Genomic DNA, 26,936 nt, shown 5'->3' with positions numbered 1-26,936 from the left:
CAGAATCTTACGAGAAAAAAAGGTGTATTTTTCCAAGATAGTCATATCATGCATGATATTAAAGTCAAAGTTTACAAATGGAAGAAAGTCAATTTTAACAAGTGAATTTCAAAAAGACAATCTTATATTACACCTTTTATTATGAAAAAGACACCTTTATTCTCTAAAAAACGACTATATTCTCAAGAAAACAGACGTTTTGTTCTAGAAAAAATATTTTACTACAGTAATATTATGCAAGTATGGCAATTCAAAACCCGAACCTCAGAACTGTGAGGCAGGCATATGCACATGGCCTGTTTGAATTAAAAAAAAATTTAATCCAGTAGAGTACATTTTCACTTTTTAAGTACAGTTCAGTTGTATGTAACTTTAGAAGTACAGTTTAAACTAAGCATTCTTTGAGGTGTACTTGGTGTGAAAAGTTTGAGAACCACTATTCTACAGTGTTACCAATGGTGGTGCAAATAGTTTTATTTGACCTATTTTTATTTTTCAGTTTCAGAGACTTGTTTGCCTCTGAAACATTGGAGGGATGCCCTTATAATATTTATAATACATTTAGCATGGCTATAACATTCTGATTTTCTTTATATGACTGACAACTGCATTCATTTTATTAAAATGAAATCACTATACATTACTAAAATTTCCTGAGATTAGATGTGTGTTTTGGTATTAAAATCAGATGCAACGTTGGCCATTTTTGGAGTATGTGACAGCAAGAGACTTACTGGAGCTTTTTTGTTGTTTATTACAAGAATATTGATAATATTTTTGGTTTTCACTGAAACATGAAAATACAACGTTGGGGGTATTGTCTACACTCGTTTGGTTCAATAGCCTCAACATCCACTCAGACCAACACTTGGTCAGTATTACACACAAACAAAATGCAAAAGTTGTACACTAAAAGCCATTACCAACACAGTATCGGGTGATTACACATCCAAAAACCACACTTACAGACGGGCGCACAAACACGCTTTTGTCATGTTATGATCTTGGATAAAAATACAAAACAGACTTGCAAACAGCTTCTACAACCCCACTTCCAATGAAGTTGGGACGTTGTGTTAAACATAAATAAAAACAGAATACAATGATTTACAAATCATGTTCAACCTATATTTAATTGAATACACTACAAATACAAGATATTTAATGTTCAAACTGACAAACTTGATTGTTTTTAGCAAATAATCATTAACTTTGAATTTTACGGCTGCAACACGTTCCAAAAAAGATGGGACAGGTGGCAAAAAAGACTGAGAAAATTTATGAATGCTCATTAAACACCTGTTTGGAACATCCCACAGGTGAACAGGCTAAACAGGAGCTTCCCTGAATTGCCTGAAAAAGCAAAGATGGGGCGAGGTTCACCTCTTTGTGAACAAGTGCGTGAGAAAATAGTCGAACAGTTTAAGGAGAATGTTCCTCAACGTACAATTGCAAGGAATTTAGGGATTTCATCATCTACGGTCCATATCATCATCAAAAGGTTCAGAGAATCTGGAGAAATCACTGCATGTAAGTGGAAAGGCAGTAAACCAACATTGAATGCCTGTGACCTTCGATGCCTCAGGCGGTGCTGCATCAAAAACCGACATCAATGTGTAAAGGATGTCACCACATGGGCTCAGGAACACTTCAGAAAACCAATGTCAGTAAGAAGAAGAAGAATCACCTTTTATTGTCATGAACATGCATGCATGCACACAAAATTTTATTTCTCTGCATTTTACCCATCACAGTGAACACATACACATGTTAGTGGAACACACTGGAGCAGGGGGCAGCTGAAGCATCCGGGGAGCATTTCAGGGTATCAGTGTCTTGCTCAAGGACACCAGACCATTGAGTCCGGGGTTATGTTGGCGGATGGTCCAGTCGGGGTCTTGAACCTAGGTGCCCCACGGTGGCGGGTGACGATCTTAACAATTGGGCCACGGCTACATACAGGTTTTGGGAAAAACATACGCTGCCATCCAGCCAACGTCTTTTTCATGGACGCCCTTGCTTATTTCAGCAATGCAATGCCAAACCACATTCTGCACATTACAAAAGCATGGCTTCGTAGTAAAAGAGTGCGGGTACTAGACTGGCCTGCCTGCAGTCCAGACCTGTCTCCCGTTGAAAATGTGTGGCGCATTATGAAGCGTAAAATACGACAACGGAGACCCCGGAATGTTGAACAGCTGAAGCTGTACATCAAGCAAGAATGGGAAATAATTCCACCTACAAAGCTTCAACAATTAGTGTCCTCAGTTCCCAAACGTTTATTGAATGTTGTTAAAAGAAAAGGTGATGTAACACAGTGGTAAACATGACCCTGTCCCAGCTTTTTTGGAACGTGTTGCAGCCATAAAATTCTAAGTTCATTATTATTTGCTAAAAACAATATAGTTGATCAGTTTGAACATGAAATATCTTGTCTTTGTAGTGTACTCAAGTAAATATAGGTTGAACATGATTTGCAAATCATTGTATTGTTTTTATTTATGTTTAACACGACCCAACTTCATTGGAATTGGGGTTGTACTTCACATTGATCACATAAAGAGTGTACATGATAACATGAGTTGTTCAACTTGACAGATATAAATACTGAGACTGGTGACTAGAACACATACTGTAATAAAAATTATGTCAACATTATGAACCTTTACCAATTTATGCGATCATAGTGTGAATTAAAAGGTTTTGAACGCGGCACGTGAATAAAACCTGCACAAACGCATGACCATTATTACACCCGCAGGGTAACACAGTACTACAGTACTACATGAAAGGATGCTCATCATGGCAGATCCTTAGTTACCATGGCAACAGTAGATTTGCTTAAGTGGGGCATGAACTACAGAGTTGAATAAGAAAAATTGGAATACATAAAGAAGTGTCAGTCTATGGTTGATTTGGCCCAGGCTTCCTTTTTATGATTAACTAGCAGGCTGTGTGACAGGAAACATTTTCGTTCAAAAATAAAAAATAAATAAAAAGAAATATCTACTTATGAGGTAAGCGAGAGTGCAACTATCTGTGGAAATCAAAACAAAAGAGCCACTTGCTGTGGCGTCTAGGAGCAGCAAGGTGGTGAGCCCTTTAAGTGATCAAGTCAATGAGATCATTAAGCGAGAGGACCTTTCTGGTGGGAATGTAGATCCGGGAGACTTCCAGCTCGTCATCAAGGTTAGGTACATGTCAGCTTTGTCCAGCTTCAGTTGTCCTTAATTAGGTAACCCATGTGCGAGTTGGTGAGGAAGTCACAGGTTGGGATGCTACAAATGGCTTGGTGAACGTTCATGGGCGTGATCTCTCTTGGAGCCCTGTGCGTGGGGGAGGAGAAAAAAACAACAACAACCGTATCCATAAGGGGCGACGTGTTTCTGCGGGAGTTCTCAAACCTTTAGGATCCAGGGAGAGGGGAGAAATTTTACAAAGGACCCACCATCATAATCCTGATTGAGCACAACTATCATTGTCATGGTTACGAACGCCATACTTGACATTGGTTCTGTAGTAGATGGGGCAGGGATTTTATCAAGACAGTGCCACCCCCTCAAAACTTGCTAAATTCTGGGAGGCTTCAAAAAATGTGGTGTAACCAGAGGTGGGTCTGAGTCATTCTGAAGTAAACAGTACTCTTACTCAGTACAATTTTGTCTTATTCTACTCTTTGAGTTTGACTCTCCTGTATTTCTTGATTCTTAGGGTATTTTGACAAAACCATATTGCAGGCACATTATTAAGACACCTTACAACTGTTTAAAAAAATGCATATTTAGTCTCCTTTAAAAAAAACCTAACTCATCAAAAACAGATTCAGAATAACACACGTAGTGTAAATGGAGGATGGAGTATGTTGCGTGTTAAAAGGCAACTTCAACTGACCTGTTCTGAGGGGATTTGGCAAAGGCGGCAGCCAGAGCTTCTCTCAGGATGTCGCTGGCCAACTGCTCTGTTGCCTGCAGTGTACACACACTTTAGTCATGAGAAGAAAGAACATCTCTCACAGCACGTGGTGAAATGTGCAGTACTGTGAGGGCATACTGTATAATTCATCTCTTCAGTCCAAGTACGGTAATGGAAAATGGAGTCTCTGCAGTAAAATGTGACTGACCTTCAATATCATATCTTCAATCACCGGAGCAAAAAGGTTCTTCTCCACCTCCGCAGGCTGGAAGGTGATCCCAATCTGAGAGAGACAAATTTGGTCTAACTAAATCATCTAAAAAGCAAAAAAAATAATCTTTTATTTTGTAAGAGGGAGAGTTCGTAAAGAAATAGAATTTAAGACATTCCCAACATACAACAACAAACCGCAAGAATATTTTGTTTGTGTGGTAAAAACAAAATCATGGAATGGTTTATTTGGCTCAGTGATTCTCAAAGTATGGTAAATGTACCACTAGTAGCACTTGGGCTCTCTCTAGTGGTCTGCAAAAGCATTACTGCCTGAGTAGAGTTCAGTTGTTTTTAACTTTTAAGTTCAATACATTTGTATTTAAGCTTCAAGAACTTACCTTTTAAACATTTAGGTACAATTTTTATTGAACTTTTTTTGTGTGATATATTTTACTTGAATTACAGTTGTTCCTTGACTTATGAGTTTAATTCATTCCGTGATCGAGCTTGTAACTCAAATCACTAATATATCAAAGCAATAATAAAATAAATACATATATTAAAAAATGAAAAACAAAATTAAAATAAAATAATGGCTCATGGCTTACAATAATATGAAATAAGCGCTGTTGTTGTGATTTCGTAATTTTTTGTTGGCTGGTATATTGTTTGGCTTAAAATAAACTTGTAACGAACTAACTGTAAAAGTGTTGATTTTGTTCTGCATTTAATGCAAACAGAAAAATTAAACAATGGTCAGTACAAAATGCTCCTGACCTGCTCGGCTGTTTCACTGACAAACTGGGCCGCCATGCAAGGCACCAAGAAGAACTTGGGCTCAGTGTCGGCCTCTTGTTCCTCCTCCTTGACCTTGAGTTTCTGGCACGGTGGCATCACGGTGATAATGTCCACGATCTCGTCGTCGGCCTCCTCCGGTTCGGTCTTCAGCAGATCTTGCATCTGCTCCAGCCGTAGCACCAGCTCGTCACTGCTGGTCAGCGTGGTGGGACACTCTGCAAATAGATTCCTCGTAAATCCGTCACATCATCTCACTCGTGACAACGGTCAGAGATGCCAATTTACATTATTTAATATTTTTAAAAAACACCGACAATGGATTTTCAAATTTAGAGGTTCCAAAGTACATTATATTTAATCTTCAAACTGATGAACGTTATTGTTTTTTTTGTTGTTGCCAATATTCTCTCATTTTTAATTTGATGCCTGCCACACGTTCCAAAAAGGTTGGGACAGGGGCAACAAAGACTGAGAAAGTTGCGGAATGGTCAAAAAACACCTGTTTCGAAACCTTCCACAGGTGACCAGGTTAATGGGAAACAGGTGAGTGTCATGATTGGGTGTAAAAGGAGCAAGGACGGGATGAGGTTCACCACTTTGCTTCAACAATTAGTGTCCTCAGTTCCCAAATGCTTATTGAGTTTTGTTTATAGGAAAGATGATGAAACATAGTGGTAAACATGCCCCGTCCCAGCTTTTTTGGAACGTGTTGCAGGCATTAAATTCAAAAGGAGTGGATATTTGCAAAACAACAAAGTTTATCAGTTTGAACATGAATATCTTACCTTTGTAGTGTATTGAATTTAATATATGTTGAAAAGGATTTTAAAATCATTCTATTCTTTTTTTATTCATGTGTTAAACAATGTCCCAATTTCATTGGAATTGGAGTTTGTACATGGTATCCGGTGTCGAAATAAATAAATAAAAATACAGGCAACAAATACATTCCATGAACACAAACCTGGCTCGCTGTCAATCTGCGTGAGGATGTCCTCGATGGACTCGTCATCATTCTTGTGCAGGGGTTCTGGGTCAGGAGGGGTGTAGCCCCTCTGCCGACACCACTGCACCACCTCTCTGGTCTTTGGGGGCGTTAGAGCTTGGAGGCGAGGCGAGTGATCCAACACGTTCTGGATGGTCCGCTTAACGACCACTGCTCGCTGAAGCTACATACAGACACACATGTACACCACGTTACTTATTTCAAACTGCACTTTAAATCCTTTGATTGACACCGTTAACGAGATTCATTTTATACAAATTAATGAATTTTAAAGCTTTTCCAGTACTGTATAGCTGTTGTAGAGTATACGGGTCCATCTCTATATAGTAGAATGTCATGGAAAATTTGATTTAGATCCTTTATCACATCAGAAGAAATTACATTATGCCAGTAAAAATTATTTCGTAATTGCAGAAAGAAATGGAAATCTTTTATCTAAGGGATCATACATAAATCTTTCTGTATCTAACAAGCAAACTACTTGTTTAAATATTTTTGTGGCGAAAAAAAAGTCAAGAATTTCATCAAGTCAACCTCGCCTTGACCTTATAATGATGTGCTCTGAGTACCGTAAGAGTAAATGCCAATAAAATATTCTCTTCTGGGCTCATCTGAAAGGCATTTTTAGAGGCACAGGGTGCTACAGCATGGGATTGATGAAACAATTAAGAAGAGATGAGAGACCAGGCAGGGATACATATCTGAGTAGATGTGAAGACATGAGGCAAGCAGAAAGCTAGCTGACTCGGGGTGTGCAGTGTGGCGCACAAAGACAAATATACAAGTATACAGTACTATGCAAATTATAACTAGTGTTGAGGGCCATTACCTTGAAAAATTAGAACTAGAATTTCGACAGAGGTGCTATCACCATAAACTATATCCTGTTTTAAATTGCATCTTTACTAGAAAGAAAATATTTATTAAGCTGTAGGTGCATAGTGAGGGATTGCAAAATAATGAAAATATGACCAGGCAAATAGAAGCAACCTACCTCTGATGCCCTGCGTTTTCCAATATTCCAGGAATAATACTGTTCTGTTGAAGAGGCACAGAATGGATGCGAGTCTTCAGCTAAATGGGTAGAAACAAAGACTTAAATGTAAACTGAAATGACTGCCATTCCAGTTTGTATTTTTAGTATCGGGTCTAATGGAACGCTCACTAACACTTATCTGGCACAATGAGAGGGAACTTCTTCACCACAGCTGTCATCAGCTGCATCATGGTCTCTATGTGTTCCGTGCTGAGGAAAGAGCAATTCATTATTCACTCATTAGCAAAGAAAATCATTTTCCATTCTGATGTAAAATAGACTGCTCAAGAACTTTCTGCAGACAAAACATTTTTTTCCTCTCTGTGAGTGTAACAGAAGAAGCCATCCATACTTGATGAGGTCATGCGTAGAATGATCGGTGCCTTGCTCCTGCTTGACCGTGGTATTTGGAGACGGAATGTGGACAGATGTGGAGACGGGGGCCGTTGCCGGGGGTGATGGACCGGCTGTGACAGCTGTGCCAGCACATGGCTCCGTCTTCACTGGAGTAAAGGGAAAAACAAGGGTCATTCATTCAACACGCATTTGGATCCGTCGCTAATACAGGACCTAGTAGGCCATTTATATAAATATTAATAGCTGGCGGTATACCCACACAGTTGTTTTTTTTTATTGTCGTTGAAATTTGTATTAATGTTATGATGTGTGGTGTTGAGTAAGGACTGAAAACAGGAGCCTCTAGACACCACTGTGCACACAACCAATGGAACAAACACCCTTTAGGTAAACGGAGGAGGGAGAAAATGAAACTCCTACACCTTCTCGAAAACTGTGGCGCATCCTTCAGAAAACCAATCACATTAAGTAGTTATGGAAGCTTATCATAAGAGAAACTAAAACATAGCAAATGGCTATGGCTACAAGAAACCAAGAAAGGGTGCATGAAGTAGGGCGCTAAAGCCATGCCCCCAGTAGGTATATAGCGCTGGGGTGTTGTATTATTATTATTTTTTTTAGTATTTCCTCCCGACACGCTGCTTACACAGAGGAAAAGCGGACGTGGCTGAGGACATGGGAAGGGTGTGTGAAGTAGGACGCTAAAGCCACGCCCCCAGTAGGTATATAGCGCCGGGGTGTTTTTTTTATTTTATTTTATTTTTATTTTTTTTAACCACTTGACTGACTGGGAGCATTTCCGGGGTGTGATTGATCAAAAAATAACGAGTACATTGTTAAATACTTCAATAAAGTACAACCGAACTCAGTTTTGCTCCCGCTGCCTTTTTAAAAACATTGTTTTAGCATGCATGCATGCTACCGTATGTTTTAAGATACCGTATGTTTTACCATGCCTGCGCCCAATAATACGGTGCGCCTTATGTATTTGTTAAATACAGAAATAGACCCCATAACTGAGACTGCGTCTTTTAATACGGTGCGCCCTATGGTCGTGAAAATACGGTAATTTAATTGCAATAAAGTAATTTAATTACAGTAAGTTAGCACCTATTATTTCTGTCATGTAATGTTGATTTGACCTAAACTTATGTCAGTGGCCAATCCTTGAATGCCCCCCACAGGTCATTGGTGTTTTAACTTTTGTCTAAAATGCTTCAGAATAATTTGAGCTGGGACGGGCTCCAGCACACCCGCAACCCTTATGCGGATAAGCTGTACAGAAAATGGATGGATGGATACAGTATACAAGTATATAAACAAAATGAACAAGTCATGTAAATTGACACATTGCTCCATCTTGTGATGGGATCAGTGATCGTTTTTTTTTTTTTTGCTGATCGGTGCTTGGCCCCAAAAATCCCGATCGTGTAAGGCCTACTACTACTGTATTATTTTTTATTGAATTATAAACAAAATGTCACGACTGTCAAGGAAGAAGTGGATTACCTTGGCCGCTACAGCTATAACATGAGAATACGGGAGACGGGAGAGAAATAAAAGGAGGAAGTGTGGATATTTGAGAGGCTCTTGACTGTATTTGTGTATTTACATGAAGAACTCTCCACGCTTTACTTTTCCAGCCACGTATACATATGAATTTACAAATACTGGTATATTTAACTATTATTGTAGAGAGTGTGTGTGTGTATATATATATATATCTATACCTATATATATATATATATATATATATATATATATATATATATATATATATACATACACACACACACATATATATGTATATCTATATCTATATATATATATATATATATATATATATATATATATATATATAATCAAATCTGCACCCATTTTTGTACACACAAACCTTTAGTAAATCAGGCCCCAAGAAGCCCCAAGAGGTCTAAAATCATTGAAGTCGTCATTTGAGAAACAAATGCCACTTTTGGAAGCCATTTTACCTTTACCAACAGGCATAAGTATGGTCTGCATCGCTGCTGACCCACTGGTCACCCCCAACTGCTTTAACTGGTTAGCAGGGATAGTCAAGACTGTCTGCTGTGAGTTGGCACCGCCAGAGTGGATTTTCAGCATGCCTGTTTTTTTGGAAATATGTTATATGAATTCAGCATGAGCATATTTAGTGAGATCATTTCAGCCTACCTGAAAGAGTTGAAGCAGTCTTTCCTCCTCCCGCCGCCATCCCACTGACCAGCGATGCTGCCGTGACCAATGACGTACTAGCGTTTTTGGACACCATAGCACCCGCACCCTTGGCCATGCTGACAACAGGCATGCTGGCTATACCCTTGGCAACGGTTACCGGAGCCCCGGCTGAACCAGCAGCACTTTTGGTCATTGCAGCAGAGTTTGCGGCACCTTTGACCAAGGTGGCCACGGCGGTCTTCGACAAGCCGCCACCTCCTGCGGCGCTGGCGCTCTTAGCCGCACTGATCACTGCTGCTTGATTGGCTGCCATCAGGAGGGAGTGGTGCTGGGAGGCAGACTTCCCACCATCAGAAGCCTGCACGGAACACAGTATGTGGCAGTTAATTAGCATATAAAACCAAACAATAACAAATAGATACATATTCAACCTAAATAGCTGCCTATACACTCTTCACTGTATGGGAATACAGGTCAAACAATCCAAATTTAGAGCAACACACTGAACCTCCTACATGTACTTGTATTTTGTTATTAAGATGAATGCATTACAGTGAACCATCGACTATTCGCTATTCACGAATTTACCTATTTGCGTTTTTTGTGTGGAACTTATCCTTAGCTATTCACCAAAAAACTCAAAAATTTCAGTTGTGTGTCCTAGGATGCCACAAGATGGTGCCAAAGCCCTGATGAGTAAGAAAGTAGGGACTGGTGTCAAAGAAATATGTTGAAGTGATACATCTCAACAGAGATCTTGTATGTCGGGGAAGAGCTAAGTTTGGCTGGGGTTGTTAGCAGACGTTAAGGAGAGTCTCTTGCCCTGCTGAGTGGCTGCATCTGCAAGTCATTCATTTTTAAGGGTAATAATGTAAGATGAGTTTGAAACAGGTAAGTGTTTTGGGATCATGAATATGGTATATTTACAGTTTAAACTATTAAAATAGGTAAAAAATTTGGAGGGGTGTCAATTGTGACCTTTACTATTCATGGCAGGACTCATTCCCTACCCCCTTTATTTACTGTATTTGCATAAAGACAGCAATACAAAAAAATTTGGAAAATATTCCTGAAATGGATAGTACTACAATGTCGCTGCATTGCTTAAAAGACTAACATCTTACTGTAGTTTACAGCTCTCATTGTATGAGGCTAATGTAAAGCTTATAGTCCACGGACATGTTGGCCATATTTACAATTTCACCCTGAAGTTCAAGAGAGACAGTAGGAGTGCGATGAAAGCAATCTATTAATGTTTGCTCCTCAGTCTGTTCATGTTAGTTGTTTTTATTCACGTTTTCCTTGTGCTTCCTGGTGCCGTGCATCTCTGTGACGGAGCTTTGCAGATCATTGGTTTTATGGAATCCACAAAGACAAAGAATTTTCTCATTCCTCTCACAGAGAGTCCACACAATTCAAATAACTATTCCAAAAGGAAAAAGCTGCTGAGTGATCTTTTTGTGTCTCAGAAAGTGTGTTTCTTTTGTGCAGAAGCCACTGGGACTTGTGATGACTTTAGATTTTAGGTTAATGAAGTCTGCCTATTGCATCTTATTGAATCACCACAACACAGCTTTTCACACGTCAACCATTTTTGGACTAGCAATATTTTACAATTACTTTTTTTTTTTTTTTTTTTTTAAATATAAGCATGTCGCTCTATACATCTGTACTTTGACTGTGCAAGCCGCTTGTTGATGCAGGCGAAATAAAGGAAACGATTTGAGAAACTAACCTGCTGCTGGTTGGCAGCTGCCAAAGCGCTGACTGAGCTGGGGGTGGAGCTTGCGGCAGTGATGACGCCGCCTGTCATTCTCAATGTGGTCATCCCCGGCTTGGAAACGTGGCCTGCTGCTGTCACCGTCTTCACATAGCCATCTGACAACTTCACTTGAGCCCCATGGGAGCCGCCAACCATCTGACATTTGTATTAAGACAGGCATTTAGTATGTTTTCCCACAGGAAAGTGTTACCCTGCTATATCGCAGATTTTTTGTGTGTGTGTAATTGTTCTTTGTCAGTTTTTAAAGTGTAAACAAGTCTGAATGTAGAGTTCCCTTCAGTGAAGTACCATGTTGTACCACAACATGCCAGGCAGCACTGAAGTGTATTTATTGAGATACTGTGTAATCAAGAACAATAAGAAGAGGCAGAGAAGGTCTCCAACTGAGTTACAGATAGTTGTTGTTCCCACAGAGCAAGACAAAATATGCCTGTGAGTGATGTACACTCTGTTTGTGTGTGGTGAAGTAGCAGTTGCTTGAAGGTAATTACTGTACCATAATGTCTATGCTAAATTCTGTTAGTCCATGTGTAGTGCTTTTCGTATTATATGTTAGTATTACAGATAGCAGATTTTCCTTAAAAAAATTATATAGTTTGATTGAATGTATTAGTGTCTTGATCTACAATGCTTAATTCTTCCTTTTTGTCATGTGTCAGTTTTACAGTAACCAACTGGGAGTGACAAAAACATCTCAACGCAAGCACGCTTTTCCTCTTATTTAAGAGACTGCGCGCAAAAAAGTGAAATAGTACTTTAAAAAGTGTGTTTTAATACTTTTAAAAATTTTCACAGAAGGAAAAAAATAAAATAAAAATCGCAGCTTTTCTCCTAGTGCGGGTAGATCTGAAACGTACGCCCCACGATAAATGGGGGAACACTGTCTGCGTATTTAACGCAATCAGTTTAATAAGATAGCAGGGTGAAGGAAACAGAGGTTTTGACCACAATCACCACAGTACACAAGAGTTTCCTACCTGAGCCAAAATGGCAGCCTTCTGTCCCGCTGTGACCCGGATGCCCTGCTGAGGAGCAGTCGCTGGAGATGACGTATGTGCATGTGCTGCCACACCTGAATGCCCCTGCTTCCCTGAACCCTGTGATGGCTGGCCCACAAGAAACGTGCCCTAAAAATAGACATGGAAAGCAGAGCCACCAAAGCCATAGAATCATTTTATAATCAAGAATAAGTAATACATTTATTTGTCTTAAGCCCACTGACTATGAAAAGAAGAGCAGTTCTGAGCTCTGAACTGTGGATTTGATGGCTCAATGCAAAGGTTAGTGTTCTAAAAGTGGCTACTGGATCAGTGTTGCTTCAAGGACTTATAAAGTCTCCATCCATGGACAAATAAAATATCTGAGAGGATAGAAATGAAGGTTGCATGTCCTTCCATTGGATAAAAACCAGACCCTTTTCTACAACAAGTAAAAGACAGCTGATGTTCATAGTATTAAAGTTTCCCATCAAGTTTTGATGAAATAGAGACAGGTTAGGAGGACTGTTGGTTGTTGCCTCCAGTGAGAACCAAGCACAGTATGCAACATGTCTAAGTTTGAGTAACAATTCCACCCACCTGTGGGGTCTGTTTAAGGATGTAGGATGTGTAGGAGAGGTTGGAAGGCAAACTACTGGATGAGGAGGAGGAGGAGGAAGTTTGAGTGCCCCCTGCGCCTGCTGATGAGCTGCTCTGAGACTGCTGACCTAAATTAGACAAAAGCACACCAGGCATAGAGCTCATCAAGAATTGTCCCCTTATACTTCATCAAAAACAATAATTTGAGTCATTTCAAATCAATTTCAATAGAACTTGACAGTGAATGTGCAGAGTAAAGCCTGTAGCTTGACCCAGGCGGGGGGTGGGGGACATATGACAACGATTGACTCAAAGTCCCGAGGACAAGAACAGCTATCTGAATTTGTAACTGCCACCAAAAAGCCCTGCAGAGGTGGTAGTCATTTCTGAAGTTGGTTCCTTCAGGATAATTGCCCATCATTTATCAAACAGTAACTTATTTAATACAAGGAGAGGGATGAAGGAAATGTCAGGGCAAAAGGCTTCTGGCCCGTAAGCAACCCCTGGATACTGACTCAGCAGATTTACGAGGTCGTCGTTGCTGTCATCATGGGACTATTATTGTTGTTCATATGGCTGTTGTTGTGAGTATTGTTCTCTCATCCCTTCCCCAGCTTCTCAACCCCTCTATCTACCCTCTGTCACTCTATTCTCCTCCATCTTCTATCTCCATCCGACATCACCCCACAGAGCCTGGGTTCTGTTCAAGGATTCTTCCTTAGAGGGAGTTTTCCAATGCCTCTGTCGCCAAGTGCTTGCTCATGTGGGGGTTAAGTTGGTTTCCTTATAATGTATGAGAACTGTGGTTATTGACCTTGTGAACTGGCGTTATATAAATAAAATTGTAATTGCACCTGAAAGGTTCACAAAAAAAAAATATATATATATATATATATATATAGCTTTTACAATGTACAAGATGAAACCACATAGAAAGGATCAGCGTTATTCAGCATGTTTAAAATTATTGGGAACATTAGGAACCTAATATGATCCAACTGGAAAAAAAATGTTGATTGAAACATCGTAAAGGTTAAATCTTTGATCAAGCTCTTGTATTGAACCTTATTACAGGTGTATCTAATCAAGTGTCCAGTGAGTAAAAGTGAGGACTTGCACTATTTGCACAACATTTCAGGAGCAGATTCAGTTTTTGATTTGCTGAGAAAGAAATTATCAGAGAGAGAGGGATTACAATGTCAGTGTGTTCCCTGGCCGTCGCAGAAATAAAAAGAATCAACTGAGGGCGATGTCCCTCCTACTGTTGTAAATGTCTGTATTTCAGAGAAGTAAAAATAGGACAAAACATGTCTCACCTGCACCAGAGGCTCTGAGGATGGCTCCCTGTGGGATGAGAAGCAGCTTGCCCTTCCCTGAGGGATTCTTGCTGTTGGTGGTCAGGTAGAGCTTGGTGCCCGGAGGCAAATTGGCCAGATTAGCCAGGTTGTTGGCAGGCAGTTGAAGAGTAGCCATCACTACATGTAAACAGAACAATGATTCACACACAAGCTGAAAAATTGAAGAGTGAATTTTGCAACCGAGTGAACTGACCTCCAGTTTTGCCACTCGAACCCCCACCTGCCTTGGCTGTCGCCTGCTGACCCGAGATGCCGCTGGCTCCGCTGACAATGGCTTTTGCTACCCCCTGAGCCAAAACCTGCTTTCCACCCACCACCTTAGAGACAGAGGCGTTGCCTTTGGCGACCAGGATCTGCCCGCTGCTGATGGCCACCTGTTTCACAGCAGACTGGAGCGTTGAACTCACGGGAATACCTAACATCTAGTAAGAGGAAGAGTTCCACATGAGCTTCTAACAACACAGAGTAGTTACACTTCTCACAAAATTATGATGCAAGGTTATAGAGCATTTTAGGTTCATCCTGACATTTCACCCAAAATCCCAATATCCCTACCTTTTTGTGAGTAATGTATATTGACAAATTACCTCTATTGTATATAACAGACTCACCTTGTTTGTTGTGGTTCCTGAGCCCCCTCCACCCTGCTTCTGGGCTGACATGGAGATCATGTGTCCTCCTTTGACTGAGACAAACTGATGTGACGCTGTACCAGCTGATTGCTGTTGGGTGGTTACCGTGGAAGACATCTGCTGCTGCTGCTGTGTTGAAACTTCACCTGGCTCCTGCTTGATGATAACCTGTAAACAAAACACATCAATGAAATATCTAAGTGCAGCCATTATAGACGTTGCAATTTTTAAACCTCTTATTAAATACCTGCTAAAATAAGATCCTGCCTATTGTATTCTATATTAAGATATAACAAATCTAAGCCTTGTGAAAATATAAACATAAAAGGCTTAAACTAGCTTAAATTGCTTAATTATCTCTAAAAAAAAAAAATTAAAATTAAAATCCCCACCTCATCTTCAGCGTGATGCTCTATATAAAAATCTTGCCAAGGCACTCACATATGCTGAGGATATATCACCAAGCTATTAATACCATATTTCTTTGTCAAAGATACAGTTACGGCAAGACTGTTTTACAATTGAATGGGAGAATTTAAAGTCATATCATTCTTAAAACAATCAATATTCGACTCACTTTCATTCCAGATGAGAGGAATGTTCCTGTGTGGACTTTAGGGGCTGGAGAGCGGGTTCCCTGAGCAGTAGACTGCTTTGCCGAGGGGCTTCCTGTGGAGAAATGTGCACACAAACAAGAAGTCATGGGAAAGATGACAGAGGCTGCAGTTCCTGACATCCATTCCAAAGACTTTTAAGCAAGAGTGTATTTTCTTGGCACAGAACCTTTGAGTTTGGGTTATTAATCCTCATCGACTGCTTTGCAACACCCACACCAGCCTAATAGGATTAAGGGCAAAAACACAGCTATCTTTCAAGTTCTGTGAAACCTACGTTGATGTGCTGGTGGCAATATACAGTATCTGCTAAAAACTACACATCTTGTCAGTAGGTGATGACTGCTGGGTATGTTTCCAATTTTCTCCAACGTCTTAATATGACAATGAGCACATAAGCTTAGTCACCATGGCAACCTCTCATCCAGCATCCTTCCTGCTGCCTCATCACACTTTTCAAATGTCAATGGTTCGAATAAGGCAGAAAAAAAGAGAAGGGTGGGAGTGCACGGATCTCAATTTGTGTTGGTAAAAAAGGACAAAAAAAGGAAGTACAGGGATGAAAAGAAGAAAGGGAAACTGGTTGTTGGTGGCTATTATATGTTCTGCTTTAAAGTATATTATTACACAGCCATTTTTAACTTTGTACGTGGGCGACTAAGACACCGCTTCTGCAGGTTCACTTCCAATTTGAAGCGCCGCTTTTCACAGTGAGTGGGAAGTTAAGTGTGTACCTGCGGAGGCGGCCGATGAGGTCGCCACACCAGTCACTTGGCCCGGCTTGTCCACGATGACGTAAGGGTTGTTGAGCACCGAGGATGAACTGTGTTTGCTGTGGACAGGGGTGGTGGAGGTTGGTGTGCGAGGCAGCGGTGAGTGGCTTGGTGTAGAGATGGGAGAACCTGTGTGCAGAAGAGAGCACAAGATCCTAGCTGTTTGGATGTAGCATTTTCAGTAAAGGTGTTATTAATCACAGAGCCATAGACATGACGTGGGGCAAAATAAAATTTGTGGCTACAATATTGAGTAGCTATAACGTGTATGAATTTTTTTTTTTTATTTGTGTCAAGACACTTGTAGGAAGAAATCTTGAAGAAACACTTGGAAATGACCACCAGGTGACGACTGATACCTGAGACAATTTTGCAGCTCATTGTTATTGGTTGGAACGACTTCCCAGGAGACTCAGCGGGGCTAGGCGGCTGTCCTTGGGGAACAATCTTGCAGCTTGCTGTAATGGGCTGGAAGGCTGAGTTTCCATGGGAACCCAGAGTGATCCTATCACTGGCTTTGGGTCGTGTCGGTGTGCGTTCGCCCGCAGTGAGGCCTGAGCCGTGACCTCCTGCTGACCGACCTGTGTCCGCTTTGATCAAAGCTGGACAAAGTTAAAACAAAGAATATCATATTTATATTTGTAAAGGCAATAAGAAGCCTTTGGGAAAATGTGAACATTATTACTTATTAAAGTGAATAAATGTTAATTTAGGTTTACCTTTGTCGAAAGTGAAATCATACGAGATGGGCAAACTGGAGTGACCGCAAGGCTGCGAGGTCGAGGTGGCCGTCATTGGGCTGTTCGCTCTGTGGGTCACCTTGGAAGAAGATGACTGCAAGATGTATTCCTCGCCAAGAGAATTCCTTTGAAGCTCCACGTCCACCACCTAGAGGAAAAATAGCCGGTAAAGAAAACTAAACAAACAAACAAAAAAAGCTTAACTTACCGTCTCTGCACCCAGTGTTTGCAGCCCAGTGTAAGTTCGGTCAAGCTGCAGGAAGATAAAACTACATTTGTTCCATGGTAATCATCCCAATTAAGAGGGTCAAAGCTATTGTGTGAATTCAAGTATGATATGATCTGACCTTCAGCTGATGGATGATGTCGATACGTTTGTTGCGAGGGTCTTTAAAATGGATCTGGATCCTTACAGGAAACTCACCCCATCCGCGACGGGTTAAATGAAATGGAGGCTCGCTGAAAATAGATGAAAGAAATCCCCTCTGTGTCGTTTTAATGTACAAATTGCATAATGGCACTGAGAAACATACTAAGCTCCCGACCTGGATTCTTACAATTTGAAAGTTGAGTTTTGAATACACCTGGATGTATACAGTACTGCATGTGCAAATTCATGCTGTAGTGTGTATATTGAAGTACCGTACTTTCTCGTATATAATGTGCACCCATGTTTAATAAGCATCCCCAAAGTTGACCTAAAAATTCTGGAAAACCCTTCTACCTGCAGTATGTACAATTCATTTTTAGAATGCATGATTTTGCTTCTATCCATATGATCAAAACATGTATTATATTATAGTATTATATGTATTTTGCAGATATTGTACATTAAAAATGCAATCTCAAAAGTCCTCAAGCTGTCAATCACAATACAGCATGTGAAAAAGACACACAACAAACAAGCTGTAAGCACTCCAAAGTTTGGGTTAGTTTATCGAAAACAGATGAGGAGGACACACAGCAAAGCCTGCAGAGTGCTCGTCATGCAAAAAGGAGCTCACGTATAATATGACGATGCTTTACAGTAATCTTTTGTCTTCTAAAATAATTGAAGCTTTCTTTTGCATGACTCATTGCTCTCCATTTGGAACTTTCAGCCATTGTTACCAACTGCTTGATCCTCCAGGGTATAGACACAGTACACGTGAATGGGAGAGGTTATTTTATGTTTGTACACTCGTGACTCACATCAGTTCAGGAGCTCTGATAGAGGGAAGGCTTCAAAATAAAGTGAAACATGACATTTTTATTTTAAAAAATACAAAATAAAAAAGAAAGACAGTAGAACCTCCAAAGTCAAAGTCTGTTCCGTCGCACTGGATGACTTCCAAGTTGTTCCAATTCAATTTAAAGTGAATTAAATTTATGGTGTCGGGGGATTGTATTGGTATTGCTGACATCCTCAGGTCGATGAATTGATCGCAGATGGATTGTTCTGGTTGTCTTAGAAACCTAGTATAACGCGAGCCTAAGTGTTAACGTGGAAACTCAAGTATTTATCCTCTAAGTTAGAGCCACACCCCAACCGTGAATGGTATGATTCTTTTGGGATGCAAAATGGCAGTCGTAAAGATACTGTACATAGAAGAGGCCTCTGCCTGCCAACTACAGTAGTCGACACATTCAGGATAGAGCTGTCCTATCTAGCCTACGTGTATTAACTGATGAAGCATGCTTGGAAGCAAGGCGAAAGGTTTTATATGACAACTAGAACAGTCCAGTTGCAATTGATTCAATGCCCTGAAAACAATGACCTAAATGAATGGGAATATTCACAGGCAAATTGCTGATGCTGACAATAAATTGTTCTTTCGTTGGCACACAGCATGAGAACTCAAATTTGTGGCTGCCTATGAAATGATTGCGCAACATGGTACTGTATCTGCGTATGTAACAGATGTCAACCCTTTCGAATGTCACAAAAAGTTAAATTTCTGACTCCACTGTTTTCATCACACTTTCCCCTCTTCCATCACAGGTACCCTTTTGTGGTGGCATTAACAATTATCACAAAAAAAGAAAAAAGAAAACACTGAGTCCATCTTTTAGATGCTCACTTTGCTGATCGACAAACCTTTTTTGAGTTTAGATCTGCCCTAAACATGATCCTTCTAGGGGACTGCATGGCGTGTATGTGAGTAGGTGTGCCCACTTTCAGTCATAATGAGCTGAGTCATTGTGAGACATCACTCTCCCACCACAGCGAGTGTGTACTTTCTTGTTTGTGGTGGAAAAGGGAAAAAAGGCTGGTGAAGAAACAACAGTTATCTGTATTAATGAAGGTTTGAAACTGGAGAAATTAGATCATCAAGGACCTTTTAATAAAATGGCATGTTTCTCCTGATGAATTTATTTTTTCACAGCAGGTCATTCAGAAATGAACACCAGACTGTCACATTTCTTAACAAGCAGCTTGTATTCGTACTTCCTTAATTTTAGCTGGGGATTTCAGGAAAGAGGTGGGGCAAACTAATGACCTAGAATAATAATTAAGGGTTGGAACTAAACACAGTGCTGCCCACAGACACACGAGAGTGTGACGCGACTGCAATTGGAACAGGTTTTTCGCTCCGATCTGCCCGAGGCAACCACTTGAAAACAGCAAGCAAACACTGATTGGGACTAACCTGACTTCCACCAGGTCATTAGGTTTGTAGCTAGGGTGCAAGAAGAACCAGACTTTCTTGACAAAGTGGTCGATGCTGGGCTCCTTCCTGGAGCCCCTGACGTACACCATCCACTTGTGAGTCGACTGGTCGTTCTCCTCCCGCTTATCGGGAGGAATGTATCTAAGGGGACAGGGAGACCACAAAAATAATTTCAAGACTTTCCACCATTATTGTGATCTATAACCTGTGCATCTCCATGAAAAATATTTTCGAGAGGGGAAGTAAAAATTACCAACTGAGACAATCTGGTTGCACAAGTGTAATGTAAAAAAATTTCAGAATTAACCAATCACATTCACACTCCTGTTAAATGGTGGTCAGCACACACCGGTCACCACTTAAAGTGCCTCTGATTAACCCCAAATAAAGTTCAGCCGTTCTAGGAGGCCTTTCCAGACATTTTTTTGTCACATCTTATCGCAAAAACCATGACTCAAAAAGAGTGTTCACGGCATCAAAGGGATTGTATTGTTTAAAGACAACCTGAGTAAATATAAAATCCATTTTCTAAAAGATGAGGGGAAACAAAATCCAGGGGGTCTGTTATCACATCGTCATTGCACTCTTGGAGTTAGTTTGGTTGGTAGACCATTCGTGCGAAGGTTCATCACTGTTCCATGTTTTCTCCATTTGTGGGTAATGGCTCTGACTGTTGAGCCTTGGAAATGGCTTCGCAACCTTTTCCAGACAAAATAACTGTTTCTCTTTGTTCTTGAGTTTCTTTGGATCGTGGCATGATACGTTTCTTTTTTAGATCTTGTACCAAACTACATTTTGTCTGTCTTAGGTGATTTTTTTTTTTAATTCAACAAATATGGCAGTAATGAAGCCTGGGTGTGGCCAGTGAAATTGAACTCAGCTTTTCAAAAACTGTTGTCAATCACAGTTAACTCATGATTTAAAATTTTCACACAGGGCCAGATTGGTTTGGATTTTATTTCCCTTAATAAATAAATTCATCATTTCGAACCAGAATTTTTCTTCATAAATACCTGGACTCGAGCTTCCCATCTATCGATACACTTCCTCTCACAGCTGCTCAGTTTTGACTGTGATCGTGTAATACAGCGTATGTGACTAGTGTGTCACTGATTGAAAAAAACAATTTAGAAAGAGTGGGTGTGTTGATGACGTCTCCACCATGCGACCAGCATGCTGAGTAGGGTTGGGCATGAGAATCGAGAAACGATTGGAAGAGGGACTAATGTTCCGGTTCTCCTGGAATTGTTCAAATTTAAAAATGTCAGTTTAATTTTAGTCTATGCTGCGGGCTGCTCAGAAAATGGATGTTCCTAATTTCGACACCCTTTATTTAAACCATGCAAACTTTTTTGGCCCAGCCCCTAAAAGAATCGGAAATGAGAATTGTTTGGAATTGGAATCAAAATAAGGAACCGGAAACGTAACCGGAATCGCTCAAATTCAAACGATGCCCAACCCTAATGCTGAGGATGCATGTGAGGAGCCGTTAGAATAAAACATGGTATTGTTGGAGACCTGACCATCAAAATAAAGTTGTGAGCTAATCGAATAATTGAGCAACTCAAGGTTTCGTTTAATCCAGTAAATCATGTACTTGGAAACATTTCCCACGACGATCGTCTTCTTTGCATAGAGTCTGGATGCCTCATCTCCAGTGGTGTTGTAGGTCAACTTCTGCTCATTTCCAAGCAGCGTTGGCACACCAAATGTATCCTACAAGCAATAGTACAACACAGGTTAAATGTAGAAGATAAATTTAGTGGAGAAGTCACCTACGAACAACAATGGCAGATAATGTTAGATTCCTGGTTATTATAGCTTAGCGGCTGACGTAATACCACAGTTGAACCTGCAAAGAGGAAAACAGTGGTGCCTTGAGATACAAGTTTATTTGGTACTGTGACTACGCTCGTAACTAAATACACCCCTAGGCTCAAAATCATGTTTACCTGTTGCAATGAATTGAAAAGACAATCCGTTCCAGTCTCCTAAAAATATTTGTGTTTGTTAGCTAAACGGAATTCTCTTTGTTTTATGTTTAGTTTGATAGTAAACCTCAGAGAGTCGCAATAAACAGATTAAAGACTCTTTTTTGAAGAATTGTTCACTATCTGCCAAACTGCTGCTTATTGTGTAGTGAGTGAGTTCACTGCTGACAAAAAGTACTTGTATCTCAAGTTTACCCTTGCAGGTCAAGGCCCATAAATAAATAAACAAATAGGGCGGATGACAGTTTGTACCTAAAAATACTCATATCTCAAGGCACCACTGTAGATTATTTGTAGTAAACAATTTTCAGACCAATTACTGTAATTTCTTGTGTATAATACGCAACCCCAAAGTTGACCTCAAAATTCTGTAAAACCCTTCTACCTATGTATAATGATTTGTTTTTTTTTTTACATACGTTTGCTTCAGTATTAACTGTATTTTTTTTTTTTTTTAAATTATTCTGAAGCTACGCACTTTATTTGAACACGTAATACACACTTTTTTTTTTTTTTACTTGCTCTTATTTTGAAATTCACAGCCCTACTTTTATTTAGTAAATGAGAAAACACACAGTTGTGCTCATATGTTTGATTACCCAGGCAGAATTTGTAAGATGGGTAAAATTCTTGAAAGAAAACATGAAGGGCCAGGCGAAACATGTTTAATTTTATTTTAATTGGATTCCAAGTAAACTGTCAAGCATTTCAGAACATTTTAATGTGATTTATTAAACAAAACATAACTATAAAGAAATTAATGATGGCTGTTGTTCAGTCCTCAGTCGTATTTAAAAAAAACTATATTTCACAAACTCTGCCAGGGTATGTAAACTTATGACCAGAAGTGTACATATATGCAGTCTACGTACCCCTGTCATATTGGAATAAAAGTGTAGGCTACACCTTAACATCTAGGTGGCGGTGGCATATTAGAATGAAAGTGTACACCTTTCTCATAACCTCTAGGTGGGGGTGGCATATTGGAATGAAAATGTATAGCTTTTTCATAACCTCTAGATGGCGGCATACATTTATAAAATGTGAAGGTTTTTTCCATTTCCCCCTATATCTATGTATAATGCGCACTATTGACTTTTCACAGTTTTTTGGGGAAGAAAATGCGCATTATACACTAGAAATTACAGTAAGTGTAATTGAATTATTTACCGCGGCATACTTAATGATCTCTTTGATACACTGTGTGCACTGGTTGGGAATCACTGCTTAAGTTTTTACAACTTTCGGCACGTCCCATCAGGTAACAATAGAAATACACAAAAGTCATGCAAATAAGTGGACTCACCTTCCCAGTGTTGCGACCAGGTCTCCGTTCAGACCGACCGCTGTCCTCTCTCCACACTCCCTCTGCATCCTTGTCAGTAGCATCTCCATGCTGCGAAAGGGACTCTGACTCAGACTGGGCCAGTGAAGGAGTCTCTGAGCCCTGGTTGAGAGGGGAGGAGGAACGAGACGGAGACTCCAAGAATCTGCGGATGGCTGGATGGTTGAGCACTGCGGGGTCACTCTTAGAGCTCTGCAAGCATACACAGTAATGTTGGAATAAAAAACAGTTGACTGCAGTATTATGAAAACTGAGAAAATTACCTCCTGGAGCTTTGTCATGCCAGCGTTGGCATAGAAATTGGCCACTATGCACGCTCTCAACTTGTCCATCATTCTTCGGGCTTCATTGAGTCGCTAAGAAATAACAAGAAGTTTAGGTTTTTTTTTTTTTTTTTTTTGCTTTTTTATCTTCACAAATTTAAGTAGGAATTTTAAACATTACACAACACAGATTGTTGAGAGTACACTGAGGATAGAGCAGGGGGAGGAAAGTGTCAAGGAATGACCTGTGACAGACAAGCACCAAGGAAAGCTTTATAGGACTGTAGTGAGACCAGCCATGTTGCATGTTTTGGAGATGGTGGTAATGACCAGAAGACAGGACCTTTGGATTATGGTACTCGACACTAAAACCACTATACTCTGTTTTTTCACTCAGCACTTAAGATTCACTGCGATTGGCTGGCAACCAGTTCAGGGTGTACCCCACCTCCTGCCCGATGATAGCTGTGATAGGCTCCAGCATGCCCGCGACCCTAGTGAGGAGAAACGGCTCAGAAAATGGATGGACTTAAGATTCATTACTGGCAACAACTACTCTATCTATCACTGTACTTTATATAAGGTGGTATGGGCCCCTTTATTTCTATGATGAGATATGCACTGGATTGTCTTCATTTATAAAGTCTTGAAAGGCAACATGCCATCATACATCAGCACCATAGTAATCTAGTCTCATAATAACCACTCAAGTGACTGTTTACTGCTCAATGTTCCCCGGAATAAGACTGAACTATTATATATAACTATTTCAATAACATGATCAAGAACTATTTAACTTCCCTGCTAAGCTACTTCCCCCGTGACTGTTTACTGCTCAATGTTCCCCGGAATAAGACTGAACTATTATATATAACTATTTCAATAACATGATCAAGAACTATTTAACTTCCCTGCTAAGCTACTTCCCCCGTGACCCGACCTCAGATAACCAGAAGAAAATGGATGGATGGATGGATGGATGGATGGATGTAAAAGTTTTTAATATTGTGTGTTCTGTTTCTGTCATACAGGTGCAGCTCGATAAATTAGAATACTGTTGGAGAGTTCGTTGTATTTCAGCTTTGAATTTCCAAAAATGAAACTCTGAAACTGCACAGATTCATTCAACACAAGAAAATACTTTTTAGAAGGGCAATTCCAACCTCATTTCCATATTAAAATATTTTTGACAGTTTCTATATGTAACATTCTCATTTCTTGGAGATCGTAAAATATGGGTTTTTGTTAGCTATAAGTTAAAATAATCAAAATAAGAAATAAAATCATGGAATAGTTTACTCTGTATAGTAAATCTATTTTTTTTTTTTAAACCTAGGTTTTCTAATTCTAATTTATTGAGATGCACCTGTATGTCTTCTCGAAATCATTGAAAATGAGGGCTTGTATCCCTGTACCCATACTCATAAAAATGGTCCGCCTCCAATACTACGAAACCGATACCACTTCACCAGCCAGACATATACCTTCCTGGTAAGGAGCCTTGTCAGCCATACTTTAAGGTAAACATGGATAACAAATACTTTCAACTGTCTGCAAATTATGCTCTGCAGCGATGGAGCGTCTGGAAAGCACCGAGGTTCTCAAGCTCTGTCGTCGCAGCGGAGTGGCACGTACGCCACCACCACATTCGCTCGCCTGGCCCTACTCTGCCCCGCGGGCCCTGGAGTCTACCTGGTTGATCTTGCCAATAGTAGAACTACAGTAGTAACACAATTAAAATGTCTTGTGTTACAGGCCACATATAAATGATCTGTGGCAAGACTGTTAGAAAAACATGTAGTTGGATGTTGAAAGTTGTTACTCTAAAAAGTGTGGTATTCACGGGAAATTTATTCCATATTCAAGAAGTTTGTATTTTTAAACAATATTTAATTAAAACAAATCACATTTCCATCATAACTGTGAGCCGTAATGGGATTTTTAATTATTGGTACTTGATATCGGCGAGGACTCAAATGTAAGTTATTGTACTCATGGTCCGTCTGAAAAAAAGTGGTACTGGTGCATCCCTAGATTTAAATAAAGGTTTGAAACGACTGAAATGATTTATCAGTAGAATTTTATAGCCCGATAACGATACATATCCTGATATATTTTTCCTTAAAATGACATGAAATGAAATGAGTCTTTTCTACAAATTAAATGAATAAAATAATAAAAAAATAAAACATCCTGTGGCCAAATAAATATTACATACCATTCAAATATCTGGTAGTAAGACCACTTTTCAAGCAATGGAGTAAAGTGCAAAGAATTACAATAAATACAACACAGTGCTTCAAGTAACACTCAAGTATGACTACCATTTATCCAGTAAAAGTATTACTAAGCGGAGGAAAATAAATTACACCATTCCCTCAGTCGCGGCAAAGTAAATCTTACGATATACAATAAACGATAGATTATTTCGTATGATATATATATACTTATATCTACGATGCATATCGTTATATCGCACAGCTCTAGGTAGAAGGATGTCTGAAATGGAGCCTCCAGGTAGGAGGCAAAGAAGACGAGCAAAGAGGGGATTCATGGAAGTGCTGAAGGAAGACAGCTGGAGTTAGAGCAGAAGGTGCAGATGACAGGGAGAGACAGTTCGCTGGTTTGATCCCTGGATAGGGTTATACAGAAAGGAAAAGAAGATAGAATATATAGACTGAGTGTTTACCTGACTAATAATATCTATTTCATGCTCTTTGTTCTTCATCTCCAAAGAAAACTGCTCAGTGATGATGGCTTCTATCTTCTGAACTGTTGCATCTCGAGCTTTCCAAGGGAGAGAGAATAATTTTATACTAAATGCAACGAGAGCCATGTTACTTAAGATGACACAAGGCAGGTGTACAATGTATTGCTTTATTGGACTTACCACTTAACTCCGCAGCTTTGTTTCGTTTACTATTTTGGACGAGTGCAATGTCTTCATAGTCGGGATCACCATCTTCTATTTTCCGTTTAATTCCCGACATTTTTTTTTATTATCCTGAGGACGCAAAAAAACACAAGGTGTTCATTTAAAACAAATCATACCGGCGCTTCACAGTACAGTAGTGTCGATATTTAGCATTGAACGAGGTGCACTAAGCGATTGCTTGTTGCTAACAAGCACGCTGCTAATAATAGTGTGGCGGCACTGATTGACAACTGTCACGGTTACACACGTTTTGCTCGGATTTGAATAAAATGCCACAGTGAAGCGTACAAAGTAAAACGTTAACGTGAAACACGCTTTTCGTGTGTCATTGCCTCAGAGTTGGGCAAAAAGTTTCTCGTCGTGGCTACAGCGTGTTAGCAGCGCCGTGCTAGCAGGCTAGCAAACGCTAGCGCAGCGTTTTAGGACACAAACGCGTTGTAAGCTACGATATAAACTTACTAGGAAGCCTTGTAGTGTGGAGGAACGTTCCTTTGCGGTGCATTAGTTGTAATTCAGTGGCTGCGGGGACGTTTAACGATTACACTTTGCATCTTGCACACTCGTGTTTGGGGAAAATTGCTAAATCTCGGTGAGGACAAGAAAGCTAAATTGCGGGTAGCTAGCAGTGAAGTTCTCCATAAACGCCACTAGGAGTCGCAATTTAACACAGATACTATACTGTACTGTATTATTTGACTATTTTTACGAACATTCTTTTTAAACGTATACAACAAATTGACAAGAGGAATTATTTTTTTT

General features: G+C 39.9%; 1 protein-coding gene across 4 annotated transcripts; it reads right to left on the bottom strand.

The window, feature by feature from the left end:
* Nucleotides 1–734: 734 nt before the first annotated feature.
* On the bottom strand, nucleotides 735–26,804 carry yeats2 (YEATS domain containing 2). 4 transcript variants are annotated; one of them, XM_061797831.1, is made up of 29 exons: nucleotides 26,637–26,804; nucleotides 26,133–26,246; nucleotides 25,932–26,029; nucleotides 23,243–23,335; nucleotides 22,941–23,171; nucleotides 21,241–21,359; nucleotides 19,623–19,784; nucleotides 17,340–17,451; nucleotides 17,201–17,245; nucleotides 16,972–17,140; nucleotides 16,612–16,854; nucleotides 16,214–16,381; nucleotides 15,443–15,534; nucleotides 14,845–15,033; nucleotides 14,427–14,655; nucleotides 14,192–14,350; nucleotides 12,876–13,003; nucleotides 12,276–12,425; nucleotides 11,251–11,433; nucleotides 9,513–9,873; nucleotides 9,311–9,445; nucleotides 7,318–7,468; nucleotides 7,099–7,175; nucleotides 6,924–7,024; nucleotides 5,888–6,092; nucleotides 4,903–5,138; nucleotides 4,121–4,195; nucleotides 3,892–3,965; nucleotides 735–3,404 (listed from the first exon to the last, which is right to left on the bottom strand). In XM_061797831.1, the coding sequence occupies exons 2-29, from the start codon at nucleotides 26,230–26,232 to the stop codon at nucleotides 3,218–3,220; spliced, it is 4,272 nt and encodes a 1,423-aa protein (XP_061653815.1). In that variant the 5' UTR covers nucleotides 26,233–26,246; nucleotides 26,637–26,804; the 3' UTR covers nucleotides 735–3,217. The 4 variants fall into 4 exon arrangements, with proteins under 4 accessions (XP_061653815.1, XP_061653817.1, XP_061653816.1 ...); XM_061797833.1 differs by having other exon boundaries at nucleotides 735–3,326; XM_061797832.1 differs by having other exon boundaries at nucleotides 6,924–7,003.
* Between the last annotated feature and the right edge of the window lie 132 nt (nucleotides 26,805–26,936).

The sequence above is a fragment of the Phyllopteryx taeniolatus genome, chromosome 14, assembly GCF_024500385.1.
Source record: "Phyllopteryx taeniolatus isolate TA_2022b chromosome 14, UOR_Ptae_1.2, whole genome shotgun sequence".
In the NCBI taxonomy this organism is placed as follows: domain Eukaryota; kingdom Metazoa; phylum Chordata; class Actinopteri; order Syngnathiformes; family Syngnathidae; genus Phyllopteryx; species Phyllopteryx taeniolatus.
The sequence above is the reverse complement of the archived record's forward strand: the minus strand, read 5'-3'. Positions and strand labels throughout refer to the sequence as shown.

What these genes read in the sequence shown, in the direction of transcription:
- yeats2 (XM_061797831.1), bottom strand. Translation starts at nt 26,232, where the DNA reads ATGTCGGGAATTAAACGGAAAATAGAAGATGGTGATCCCGACTATGAA. An exon ending in GCATGACAAAGCTCCAGGAG is followed by an intron (nt 23,172 to 23,242) that starts GTAATTTTCTCA and finishes GTATGCTTGCAG; the next exon opens with AGCTCTAAGAGTGACCCCGC. An exon ending in GACTGCTTCAACTCTTTCAG is followed by an intron (nt 9,446 to 9,512) that starts GTAGGCTGAAAT and finishes CCAAAAAAACAG; the next exon opens with GCATGCTGAAAATCCACTCT.